At 39.7% G+C, this 12605-nt stretch overlaps 1 protein-coding gene across 1 annotated transcript in view; it reads right to left on the reverse strand.

The window, feature by feature from the left end:
• The window catches only part of RELN (reelin), a 517734-nt gene that overhangs the window by 212336 nt on the left and 292793 nt on the right, over positions 1-12605 (reverse strand). The window contains exon 10 of the mRNA XM_027123841.1: positions 11153-11393. Within this exon, the coding sequence (XP_026979642.1) occupies positions 11153-11393 (241 nt within the window). The remainder of the gene's footprint in view (positions 1-11152; positions 11394-12605) is intronic.

Below are 12605 nucleotides of genomic sequence, written 5' to 3' on the forward strand. Positions count from 1 at the left end.
ATTTTTCTCATGAGGCAAAATGAATTTCTGTCATTTTCCACACATTCAATTTCTAGGTAATTTAATGCCAGTTAAAAAACTGAAAACTTGGCTATAAACACAGTCCAGGTGCAGGAGGGCTGAAGTGCATTTTCTCTAGTCAACACAATAGATTCAACCACAGTGAGCAAATTTTAGGGAGCTTAAAAAGTGTTTCTTTCTCATTATTTTAAGGATTCATTAAGCATTTGAATCACTTTGTACTACGATTCATAAAGCTTCAATTCATGGTATATTTTGTAACAAGTGTGTAATTATTTGGCAATAGTTATGACAACTCTAAAATGGCAATAGTGACAGATTTGAATTGGAGTAATGAGAGAAAGAATAACAATGTAAAATTCCATAGGGCAGTTGTTAACCTTGTCTGTAGGGATCAACTTAACTTTCAGAGCATCTGAAGTTTTCAGACTGGCCTCCTCAAATTAAGGCCAAGAATGCCAGGCGCAACGTGGGAGGCTGCAAGATACTGAGGAACAGAAGGGCTGGGGCTTTATAATACAATGTAGTTGGCTTTGAAAATCAAAGCTGTTTGATCTTGGAGAAGCCACTTAACCTCTCTGAGCCTCTATATTTTCATCTGTGAAATGGGGCAATTGTGAGGATTAGATGAGATAGTGTTAAGTAACATGCTTATTCTAAAGACTGATGAATCTTAGGAAATCATTAAATGCTAATTCCCTTCCTTCTTTCGTCCCCTATCTTCATTCATTTATTTAAAAAACCTTACCTTAATGAGTGCCGCTATGCAAATAATTGGGCTATGTGCTGTGCTAAGTACAAAGATGATGGGTAATGTTACTATGTTTTGGATGTTCAGACAGAATAAAATAAATTTCACATTGAATAACGTATTAACTTAATTAGTGATTAAACGTGTCAGCTTCAGACCATAAACAAACAAGAAAAGGGTGCATAGTCAAGGAGGCTCTGGGGATTTGTTTGGTTATTTTTAGTAGAATTTATCGAAATTATTTGTTTCTGTGTTACTGCCACTCTTGTCATGGTGATTTGGCTCAATTCCATGTTTCACTAACGCTATTCCACATTAATTACTGTACAAATAGGCTGCATTGGGGGGAAATTGTGAAAAGCACACTACTTACGTTTAACCCTTCATCCCCAAAGTACTCTTATTAGCTTAAAATATATTCTGGCTCATTCTACAATATCACGTAGCCACCTCTTGGGGGAAACATGACAATAAGAGCAATGCAATCCAAAGTGAAGAACATCCCAAGCAAAGGGAATTTACAGAGACAGCATGCAATTAACCAAGCTGGAATCTGGCCAGAAAATCATAGGTAACATTCCGATTCTTAATGGAAAAAGACGTGGGAACATGGTCTCGCCACAAGTCTTACTGAGCTCAGGTTTATCCTCATTAGAAAGCCGGTACTCAAATCCCTCAAGTTACAGACCAGATAGTTTCCAGTACAGCGATTTGCAAAGCACATTTCTGGAAAGCATATCTGATTTCCTCCTGTTTGTCCTTACATTCTAAAAAAGGAAAATCACTGAATGGATTTTTTAAACCTTTTTCTGGGGTGCCCAATTCATGGAAGACAAGTCAGGCATTATAGTAGGCAGATACTGTTCTGCCAGGGGATTATATTCCCAAAAAGCACATTTAAAAATAAATTCTGCTTTGAATGTGATCACCCCTTTCACCATTTGTCTTTGACTTTTTTCACTAGCCTTGACTTGTGTTAAGACTACATTTTCAGGCAAATAAATTTACATTTTTTTCATAATTTGGATATTATAACCTTTATTCTCCATTAATGATTCAACAGTTTGTGACAATAGTATTAGACAGGTGACAGCAGAATTCCAGAATGAAAGCTCCGATTTTTATTCAGGACTGGAGATCTGCCTAGTGTCCACTGGGACAAGGAATTTGGCAAATGCATAATGTACGAGAGCTATAAGAAAATTAATAGACTCTCTTGCTCTGACTTAATTCTTCTCCTTAATGGGTTGTTGAGTCACCTGATGGCTGTTGTCTTCATTAGGGCCTTTTGGTGTTTGTTCAACTAGGAAAATTGACACTATCATTGGATATTTATCAACAGTAAATGGAGGAGAGAGGAAGCAGTCTAACTGGAAGTAGAAATACTTCTAAATTCTGTATACTTAGTTACTCCCAATCCTTGGCACACATCTGCAAAATTTAATAATTTACTTTTTAAGAAAATTTCTTTTAAATACATTTGACCACAGCCTATTCTAAAGGACAAACCTTCACAACAGAATCCGTGACATTTAGTACTGATTTACTTCTCAACACAAGTTGACATAAAAGTGTAAAAGGAGTAATCTGGAATTCTTTGCTATCCATACAATGAACTAGGGTAATAAATAGAAAAAGATTAGCAGATACAGGCACAGAAATCAGAGTGGGAAGATTTCTTAAAAATAAAAAAATACGAGGAACAGCCCATATCTCCTAGTGATCTGCACTTAATCTGTGAGTCAGCTCCAGAGTTGACAGAAGCCAGTGATTTATGCCTTTGCAAGCTGAGGGTAACCAGGCTAGCTGAGCAGATATAAACATTTATTAACAGTGAGTGAGCAAACTGTGCTCTCTCTCTTTCTCTCTCTCTCTCTCACACACATGCAGATATCAAGGAGTTGTGGATGATTCCTGCTTTCAAAATACAAATTTTGGCTGCCACCAAAGATGGGAGTGAACAAACAAACAAAATGAAGCAGCTGCTTGACCAATATTTACCTCCATGGCATATTGATCCATCTGGAAATTCTGCTTCACTGGGTACTATTAAAAGATGAAGAAGACAGAAAAAAACAAAAACCAAAAAATCTGCTCATAGCTCTGTCCAAATCATTTGTTCCTGGGTTCTCCTCTGAGTACTTTCCTGACCTTTGCAGCTCTTCTCTCTAAGGGTGAGTTACAGAAAGCAGGTAGCTGGAGGAGCTCCAGCCTGACCCTTTAAAATCCTACATTTAGTGTTTTTCTTTGAACTTGAAATTAAGGACATTTTCAGATTGCAGGATGTGTTTTTGAGGAGTTGGGAAGAGATGACTTTGATGGATTTGTCCAGATGTTTCAAGAATGACTAAGGACAATTAAGCACTAAGTACTCAGGGCCTTCACAGACATGCAATGTTCTCCTACCACAGACATAAAACTTGGAGGATAAGGCCTTCCTCATAGTGCTGGCACCTACAGATGATTCATGAAATGTCACCATTACTACTGCTGCTGCTGCTGGTACTACTTATAATTATGGTTATTATTATTTATTATCCAGTATCCATGCTACTCAATGGAGATGGACGTGAGAATCCTACCCAAGGTGAAACATTGATTCTTGATTCTATATGTCTTAAATGGAAGGGGCCAAAACATTCATTTCCCTTAAACCTTGATGACAAAACCAAGACCGTCTTCAATGAGTTGGAGCACCAGAAGTTGCCCTGAGATTAATCATTCCCCCATTTCAGGCAGGAAGAACGTGCCTCCCGCTATTAAATGTGGCAAAACACCCACAGCCATCTGATAGAGAGCAGTGCTGTCAGGGGATGGCAGCTGTGGCAGCAACAGCCAATTCTAGCAACTGCAAATGATGGACTAACAGAGTATATTCCGTATCTTTAGAATAGACACAACTGACACAAATAATTCTTGATTAGTTTAGAAATTGTATATAAAAGTAATTTAAAAAAAGGATGCAATATTCTGTAAAAGAAGGAAATACCATCGTAACTAATAATGAAGGCAGGTGTTTCACTGTCAAGTGGGTTCAGGCTCCTTGCCTTGCTGAGTCCACAATGGACCTGCTGTGGAGACTGCTAATGAGGCTGGCGCTGTGGCTAGCTTTCTGGCTTGCAGTACTAGACTTATTGGCATTCAGACCCCCACCTATTTGGTTGTGAACAGAGGCCTGCTTAGGGATTCATGGGAAATAAAAAAATTATGATGGTAATTAGAAGCACGATAAGAATGTGGTGCCCCTTTTCTTCCACGTGGGCAGGTTCTCTGGAAAAACACTGGAAGCTGAGTCAGGCAAGGCCATGACCTTGTAAAGAGAATGGAGGAGAAACACAGACAGCTGTCTAGGAAGAACATATTAACTCTGTAACCTCTTAGAGTCCTCTTCAGCTTACCAATACAAATAAAAAAGTGCAACAAACATAAGGTCGGGTTCTACATTAAAAGCCAATACTGTTAGACATCTACTTCCTATTAATTACTAAAGAGCCAACAGATGGTAATGGCCTTCTACCAGCCCAGGGCAGATTTAAACTGGTGACCTATAATTGCAGTTCTCCAGATCACATAACTCCTTAAGTTAATTACTCCATTTGGTCTTCTATCATTCTGCCCTACTTGAGATAAACAAGGACAGGCTCAGATGAAATGAATTAAATAGTACCAAAGAAATTGAAAAAAAAAATCTCAAGAAGATAAGGAGAAATATGTACTATGAATGCCAGTGACTCATTTTTATATTTCCTATTTGACCTGCCACCCTCAAACATTATTTTCAACATCAACTGGACACTTTACATACTCACTACTCTCTATTACCTTATTTTATGAACGGTAGCACTTAAAAAATCACTTGTTAATAAAGGAAACTACTATTAATATTATAATTACATGAATGTCATTTCAACTTAATTCCAGTGGAAACTATTTCTTATTTTGATTGCCAAAGTTACACCTGCGGGCAATACTTGTGTCCAACCTAATCAATTTACTGCATTTGATTTTGATATTACTTTAATGACATATAAGGATGACATAATTTGTGAGTTCTGTATTTTTTCTATCGTTATCTCCCCCCATGGTAGCTATCAGCTCAATCCTTTTGCCTTTTACATATTTTTCTCCATATTCACTTCCCTGTAGAGTTTATTTGTTCTCAAAGTTTTCAGTGAAGAGGACACATGCTTATTAGTCCTTTATATATGCCAGGCACTGTTCTAAGGGTTTTACATGTATCTTCTTATTTAATTATCACAACATGAGATGGATACTATTACTATCCCTGTTACAGGTGAGGACGCCAAGGAACCAAGAGGTTAAATAACTTGCCCAAAACCACATGGCTAATAAACTGTGAATCCAAGATTTGAACCCAGTTAAGCCCATTTTCTTAACAGTTGTGCTATATCCAGTCCCATTCACAATATTTTTAGCTGCCTGCATGTCATCGCTGAATATAAAATTTATTTTCTTTCCCCACAAACTAGAGCTTGATATTTTTTCAGCTTTTCGTTCGTTCAATTAGCACAATGTATCATGTACCAATACTGGAGATTCAAAAATGGTAGAAACAGTTCCTGAGCTTAAGAAGCTAACACGCTAAACAGGGAAACAGAAACATAACCACAAAGCAATGTTGTAAACACTCTCATAGATGTATATTTACGGCATAACAGAATGTTGAAATGGAACTAGGTTAGTGCTGAATTTGGTTAAGGTGCCAAGAAAATAGGTAGCAACTGCTCCACATTCCAAAGAGAGGTGATGGACCAACTATAGGACTTAGCAAAAGAGGCGGCAAAATGGCTTAGCCACTTACTCAAATTGAGAGCACACAAGCCTGAAGCTGAAGTATGTAGGCAGCTGGAAAGCAGAGACATGATTCCTTTAGAGAGGGGTGTTGGTGAACTGTGGGTCACACCCATGCCCTCGTCAGGGGAGGAGGGTACCTTCCCCTTGCCTCAAGCCTGGTGATCAGGACTTCAAGAACACCCCTTGGAAGGGATGCTCTAAAGGCTTAGACTAGTGCCCAGGGCCGCCTGGCAGGTAGCTGGGTAACAAGAGGGCTGCACTTCAAAGTAATTAACTTCTCTTCTCCCAATGATGGATTCAAGGTGAATGTTTACCATAGACTAGAATTGGGCCCATGCACACAAGAGGCAGTCTGGTTTGTCTAAGATCCTGCCCTCAAGGCCTTCCTGGAGGGGCAAGGAGCCCTTAGCAGAAAGAGGCTCAGGTCATGAGTCAGAGGCCCAGTGGCTAGGAGTGGAAGTAGACATGACCTGAGAGATGTATTGGGGAGCTACAGGTGAGAAATCCCCAGTTCTGGTGAAAAGGAGGGGCATTTCCAAAGAGCTTTTTGGTAGAACCAAGAGAGAGCCAGCTTTGATCACTTGCCAGACCAAGGGATCAATAATTCCGGCTTACAGTGTCTGCCTCTTGATTCTTCTCCTGCCTCCTGACCCAGCCCTGGATAGTTCCGAGGCTAAAACTCATGGCGGTTAGCGAGGAGGGAGAAGGAGCTGACCTCTATCTCTATCCCTACTCAGCAGACCTAAGCGGGAGGAGAGGAGAAGCTATGGGCAAAGCTTGGAGTTTGCATTATTACGGTGAACTATGTGGTATTCGTGATGGAATGGAGACTGGTGACTAAAGTGACTGATTGCTTTTTTGGTCTAACAGTAGTCTGGGGACCTGCCTTAGGTTTGTGCAAAAAGGATAGAGATTTAAAAAGCTGTCTGAGTGAATGTGAATGGTCACTAGCGAGGAAGAAAGAATGTTTTTTTGTAGCCAGTCTCCAACCTCAAGTCCTGCTTATTCAACCTCATGGTGATACCAGCACAGAGAGGAGCCAGATGTTAACTATGCAAAACTTCACCCAGACAATGACATTTGAACTGGGCCCTGAATGATGCTGGGGAATGACTAGGCATAGAAAAAAGAAAGGTGGAAAAGCACGTCTAAGGGCGTGGGAGTGTGAAATTCTGTGTTGTGTTTGTGAGGCTGGCACACAGGGAAGCAGGAGATAAGGATGAAAAGTTAGGCTGGGCCGAGATTGGAAATCGCCTTGAATTACATGCTAGGGAGTTTGGCTTGTCTCCTCTAGGCCTACACAGGAAGCCATCAAAGGTCTTGAGTATGGAGGGTGCATGATGTAATTTCTTTTAAGGAATGACCATGTCATTTTTTGTCAGTGGCATCCCTTTGTATGATCCTTGGCTCCAACATCCTTGTCACAGGAAGTCTGCTACCATGAAACTGTTGATTTCTCTTTCTTTAGCGTCCCCCTGTTCTCACTCTATTTCACCTTCCCTATAGGTTACTGCAAATGCCTCCTACCTCCATATGGAAAATATTTTAATACTCCTTTCTCCTTAAGTTCACTTTAGGTCAGCAGTGGTGGACCAGTAACTATGATTGTGAAAATAATATCAGCTGTTGTAGTGTGGAAGAAAAGGAAGCAACCAGTGCTTGGCCTGAACTTACTAAATTCTGATGTATCAACATCTGTCACCCAGAGAAAGGAATATATAGTACAAATGGAATAAAGCTGGAGTGATATCAAGAAATACGAGAAAAACAAGAAGCTTTCAGCCTATAGCCAGAGAATGATGGTGAAGAAAATAGGCAGATAAATTAACAAATAGATGATGGGAAGAAACACAGGACCAATAGGGAGCATGTCAGTTTATATTTACTACTTGTAAGAGCAAAGTTATGTGGAGCTGAGAGTAAGAGTTCTGAAGTCGGATTCTGTATTTGAACCCTGGCTCTGCCACTGGAAAAGGGGCATTCTGGACAAGTTACTCAACACCTCCATGTCCACTTTCCACATCTGTAAAATAGGGCTAATAGAGCAAATTTTTATAGGTTTATAAAGATCAACTATATGAGATTATACATATATAATCTCACACACACATCTGGAAGAGCAAGTCCCTAGAATAATAAGTGAATGATAAAAAGTAGCTGTTCAGACTTCCCAGGTGGCACAGTGGTTAAGAATCTGCCTGCCAATGCAGGGGACACGGGTTCGATCCCTGGTCTGGGAAGATCCCACATGCTGCAGAGCAACTGAGCCCCTGTGCCACAACTACTGAGCCTGCTCTCTAGAGCCCGCGAGCCTCAACTACTGAAGCCCGCATGCCTAGAGCCCGTGCTTCGCAACAAGAGAAGCCACTGCAATGAGAAGCCCGCGCACCGCAACGAAGGGTAGCCCCCGCTCGCCGCAACTAGAGAAAGCCCGCGTGCAGCAATGAAGACCCAACGCAGCCAAATAAATAAATAAGTAAATGAGGAAATTGTTCACGTTCAGAGCAATTAAAAAAAAAAAGTAGCTATTATTATTTAACCAAAGGGTATCTATCCTATCTGTGCTTGGACAATTTTCCTTGAATAAACTCTACTTTGTAATGATGCACACTTTTTTGATTGCTGTTAGACTCGATCTTCGATTTAGTTAAGATGTAAACATCTTAGAGAGTTTCAATGAATACAGAAAAGATAACGTATAGGTTGAACAAACAAACACCCTCAAAACTAAAAAGTCCAAAATAAAGCAATGTTCAAAACATGTCCTATGACCAACAGGAACATCGAAATATGCCTTCTAATTGGTTGTATTTGGTTTTCATCTCAGAGGCCACCCGGTAAAGGAACAATATTTGGTGGAGAAATTGCATACAATTTAAATAAACAATTTTTATTTCTAGAACTCCAAATCACTTGGCAAAAGCAATTTTTCATGCTTAAATGTTTGAGCCAAAAAGCAAAAGGTTGGTCATGCAAATGAGTTAAAATGACAAACTCTTAGATTTTATCATTGCACTTATTTGAAATTTTAAAAAGAAATATCAGAGAGACTTCCCTGGTGGCCCAGTGGTTAAGAATCCATCTTCCAATGCAGGGGACGCGGGTTCGATCCCCGGTCGGGGAACTAAGATCCCACATGCCGTGGGGCAACTAAGCCTGCACGCCACAACTACTGAGCCTGCACGCTCTAGAGCCCGTGTACCACAACTACTGAGCCCACACGCCACAACTAGAGAGAAACCTGCACGTTGCAATGAAGAGCCCTCCTGCCACAACGAAAGATCCTGTATGGGGCAACTAAGACCCGATGCAGCCAAATAAATTAATTAATTAAAAGAGAAAAAGAAACATCAGAGAAAAGTTTCTACTTGATAGCCAAAGCCCCTGGTATAAATCATTACTACAATGACTTTTTTCTTAGTAGGCCTAGGTAACTAGGCAAGTCTGAAACATGTGATTAGTAAGCTTATGAGTAAGATGAGAGACCACAAATCAAAAGTATACTCCACACAAAGTCGTAATTTAAGTAACCATTCCTATGAAGCAAAACCACACTTCATGCATTTTTATCATGGGTGGTACCAAAGTACAGTGCATCAAGGCACCAAAAAGCTAATTAGATTAGTATAATGATGACTTACAAAACAAGGCATAAAAAGTACATTTATATAGTAACGGGAACTGAGACCAAATAATCACCGATGATTATCACGGGAAAAGGATGTGAATCCCAGGCCCTGAGGTCTCCATGTGTTTCCTGGGTTTCTTCTTGCCAATGTTGAACAGTGACAACAGAAATCCTTCTCTTAATCAAGTAGTAGTGGGATATGACATGGGATATCCTTACAAAGGTTCTTTTCCATACCCATATGAGAGGCATCCATGGACTCTCTTGAAAGGAACCTAAGTTTTAGAGTCTTTGTCAAAACAAATTTCCATAAGGTTTCCTGGGTGTTTTCTCATGCTGAGCAAAGATGATGCCTGTTCCTAATGCTAGTCAATTGGTGTAATTTCATCAACTTAAAACAAAACATCTAGTTTGATTTGTTAAGCAACAAGTTATTGTGTCAGGGGAGTTTCCTTAAAAGGTGAAGGTTTTCTAAATAATTTGGAACCATTTTGGGCCATGTTTCTAGAATTCAAATAAATTATTCAAAGGAGATGAGCATCTTAGATCTTTATATTCTGCTTGGGACTCCTCCTGTGACCTCACCCCCATGCAGCACAGGATTTTTTTTGTACCAGTGAGTCACATTTTAAAAAAATCTCCAATCTGCATCTGTACTTTATTTGTATATACTGGAAACTTCAGAGAGTCCAGTTGAGGGTCTAATGGTATTTTTAAATATTGCCTAGGCACAATTTCTTACTCTACACACTCTCTGGACAGACAAGCTCATGATTTCAATTCCCATTCAAAAGGTTGATAACTGCCAATTTTGGATCTTCCTCTGAGTTTCTGATCCATACATCTAACCTCCCACCAGATGCTGCTTCTTGCCTGCCCCGCCCCCCAGGATTATCAAAATCAACATGTCCAAGGTGAATTCAGCTCCTGTAATCCCGTTCCTCTTCCTGTTTCCTGTTTCAACAAATGGCATCGTTGTTTCAACAACGATGCCCAAACCTTGTCCTTGACACCTCCCACTCCATCATCATCTCAGTCAGTCCCCAATCTTCTCCATTTCCTCCTAAAAATCTCTGAATCCATCCATATTTTCCCATCATCTCTCCCTTACTTCTGGTCAATGTGATCACCCATTGGACTACTGTTTGCAGCCTTCTATTTGGTTTTCCTATATGCACTCTTTCCCTTCCATTCTGTCCTCCAGCCTCGAAGGGATATTTCAAAACTCAGATCTAATTATCTGACTCTTATTCAGAGTACTTCAGCGACTCCCTATCAACTTCAGGATAAAGTTCAAACTCTACAGCAGCTTTCAAGAGCTTTAAGGTTTCATCACTGGCCATATCTTCAGACTTTATCACAAGTCTCCACTCAAAATCTGTTAGACAACTATTTGGAACATTGTCCAAGGCCTCTGCTTTATGCTATCACCTTCCAGCCTTTATGTATGTGATTTATGATTCTAGAAACACTATTCCTCCCTCCTGGCCAATTTGAAATTACCCTTCATTCTCTGCTTGTATCCCTATTCTCCTGGATAGTCTTCTTAATCCCTCAAGTCTGGATTTGGTACTGTAGGTTGTATTTCCACAGCACTCTAAACTTTCCCAGCAAATCAACAATGATGCTACTTTGCACATGCATGTTGACATGTCTAACTCCCCCACTAAACTGACAGCCAATGAAGGGAAGAGACATATCTGCCTTTTTGTGTTTATATTCTCTAGGTTCAGCCCAGTACATGGCACCATGGATTCTCAAAAATACTTGTTAAAGGGATAAATAAATGAATGATTTTCCATGCTTACAAGGGAGGGTAAAGTAATATTACCTGTTCTTTTAATAGTGGCTTTAGTAAAACTGTTATCTTTGTACAATTTGGTTTACTGAGCTTTAAGTTTTAGAGGAGAGGAGAAGGAACAAAAGAGAGATCAAACCTTCACTGTAGCTCCTGGGAAGAAAAGCCAGTTGCCCGTGTCTATTGGATCCAGATTATCTTCTAAAACAACTTGTCTGTGAGCTGAGTTGATGACCAGGACGTTATCTAAAGCCCAGCAGGCTTCATATACTTCACCTACTCGGAGATTTTCCTGCTTCCACTGAAACTGGACATTCTCCCCTTTGGCGTCTTCAGGAAGGTAGAGGATATGGACGATTGTGCTGACATTGGAAGGGGCTCTGGAGAGACGAGAACTGGTGTCACAATAAAGTTCAACAGTGTCCACTTTACTTTTCTTAGAGATCCTTTTTGTTTCTTAATTAAGACTGTGGTTTTCTTATCTTAAAAATATTGTACACATTACAGATTAAATACTAACAATCCCATACCCCTTAAATCTTTTAATACATGCTGATTATTAAGATGTTCGTATTGAGTGATGAAAGTTTAAATATTAAATGTCTTAATGAGCTTTACGTTTAACACAAGGCAGGCAGTAAGCATATTCAGGCAAGCCAGTAAAGGGATAATTGAAGAGAAAATGGTACACAACTGCCATGGCTCCTGTAAAAAATCAAAGTGTATCCAGCACAGTTTTTTGTGAATGGTAGACACTCAATCTAAAACCATATACTTGGGACTTCCCCGGTGGTCCAGTGGTTAAGACTCTGTGCCTCCATTGCAGGGGGCACACGTTTGATCCCTGGTCGGTGAACTAAGATCCCGCATGCCGTGAGGCCAAAATAAATAAATAAAAGCGCTTTAAAAATAAAAATAAAACCATATATTTTTTATGATACTGAGAAGAAAAAAAGGAGAAAAACTATAAAATTATCTTAATTTTAATTCTTATTTTGAAATTTTGCATCTATTAGAGATCATTGTATGCTATATGTTTCATAATCAGTCTTTCTGTAATAGTTATTTTATTTCTAGTAACCAGATACATTTTTGTTTTGAAAATGTCAGATTTGCCATGAGAATTAAATGCTCTCATTCTGAATTCTTTAGAATTCCATGCAGACCAGTCTTTAAAAACATGATATAATTTAACATGATTTTTATATTACATCTGTTACATCTAGGTCCTTTTGCTATATATATATATATATATATATATATATATATATATATATATATATTTATTTTTTTTTTTTTTTTTTTTTTTGTGGTACGTGGGCCTCTCACTGTTGTGGCCTCTCCCGTTGCGGAGCACAGGCTCCGGACGCACAGGCTCAGCGGCCATGGCTCACGGGCCCAGCCGCTCCGCGGCATGTGGGATCTTCCCAGACCGGGGCACGAACCCGTGTCCCCTGCATCGGCAGGCGGACTCTCAACCACTGCGCCACCAGGGAAGCCCTGCTATATAATATTTTTATTAGACATTTTATTCTACTAAAGTAGAAACCTGCTACAGTAAAAATGATGGCTTTAGCCAAGATTAAAAGTAG

Source organism: Aethalodelphis obliquidens, unplaced genomic scaffold (assembly GCF_003676395.1).
Source record: "Aethalodelphis obliquidens isolate GAN/ISIS:26980383/991018 unplaced genomic scaffold, ASM367639v1 scaffold27, whole genome shotgun sequence".
Taxonomy (NCBI): Eukaryota; Metazoa; Chordata; class Mammalia; order Artiodactyla; family Delphinidae; genus Aethalodelphis; species Aethalodelphis obliquidens.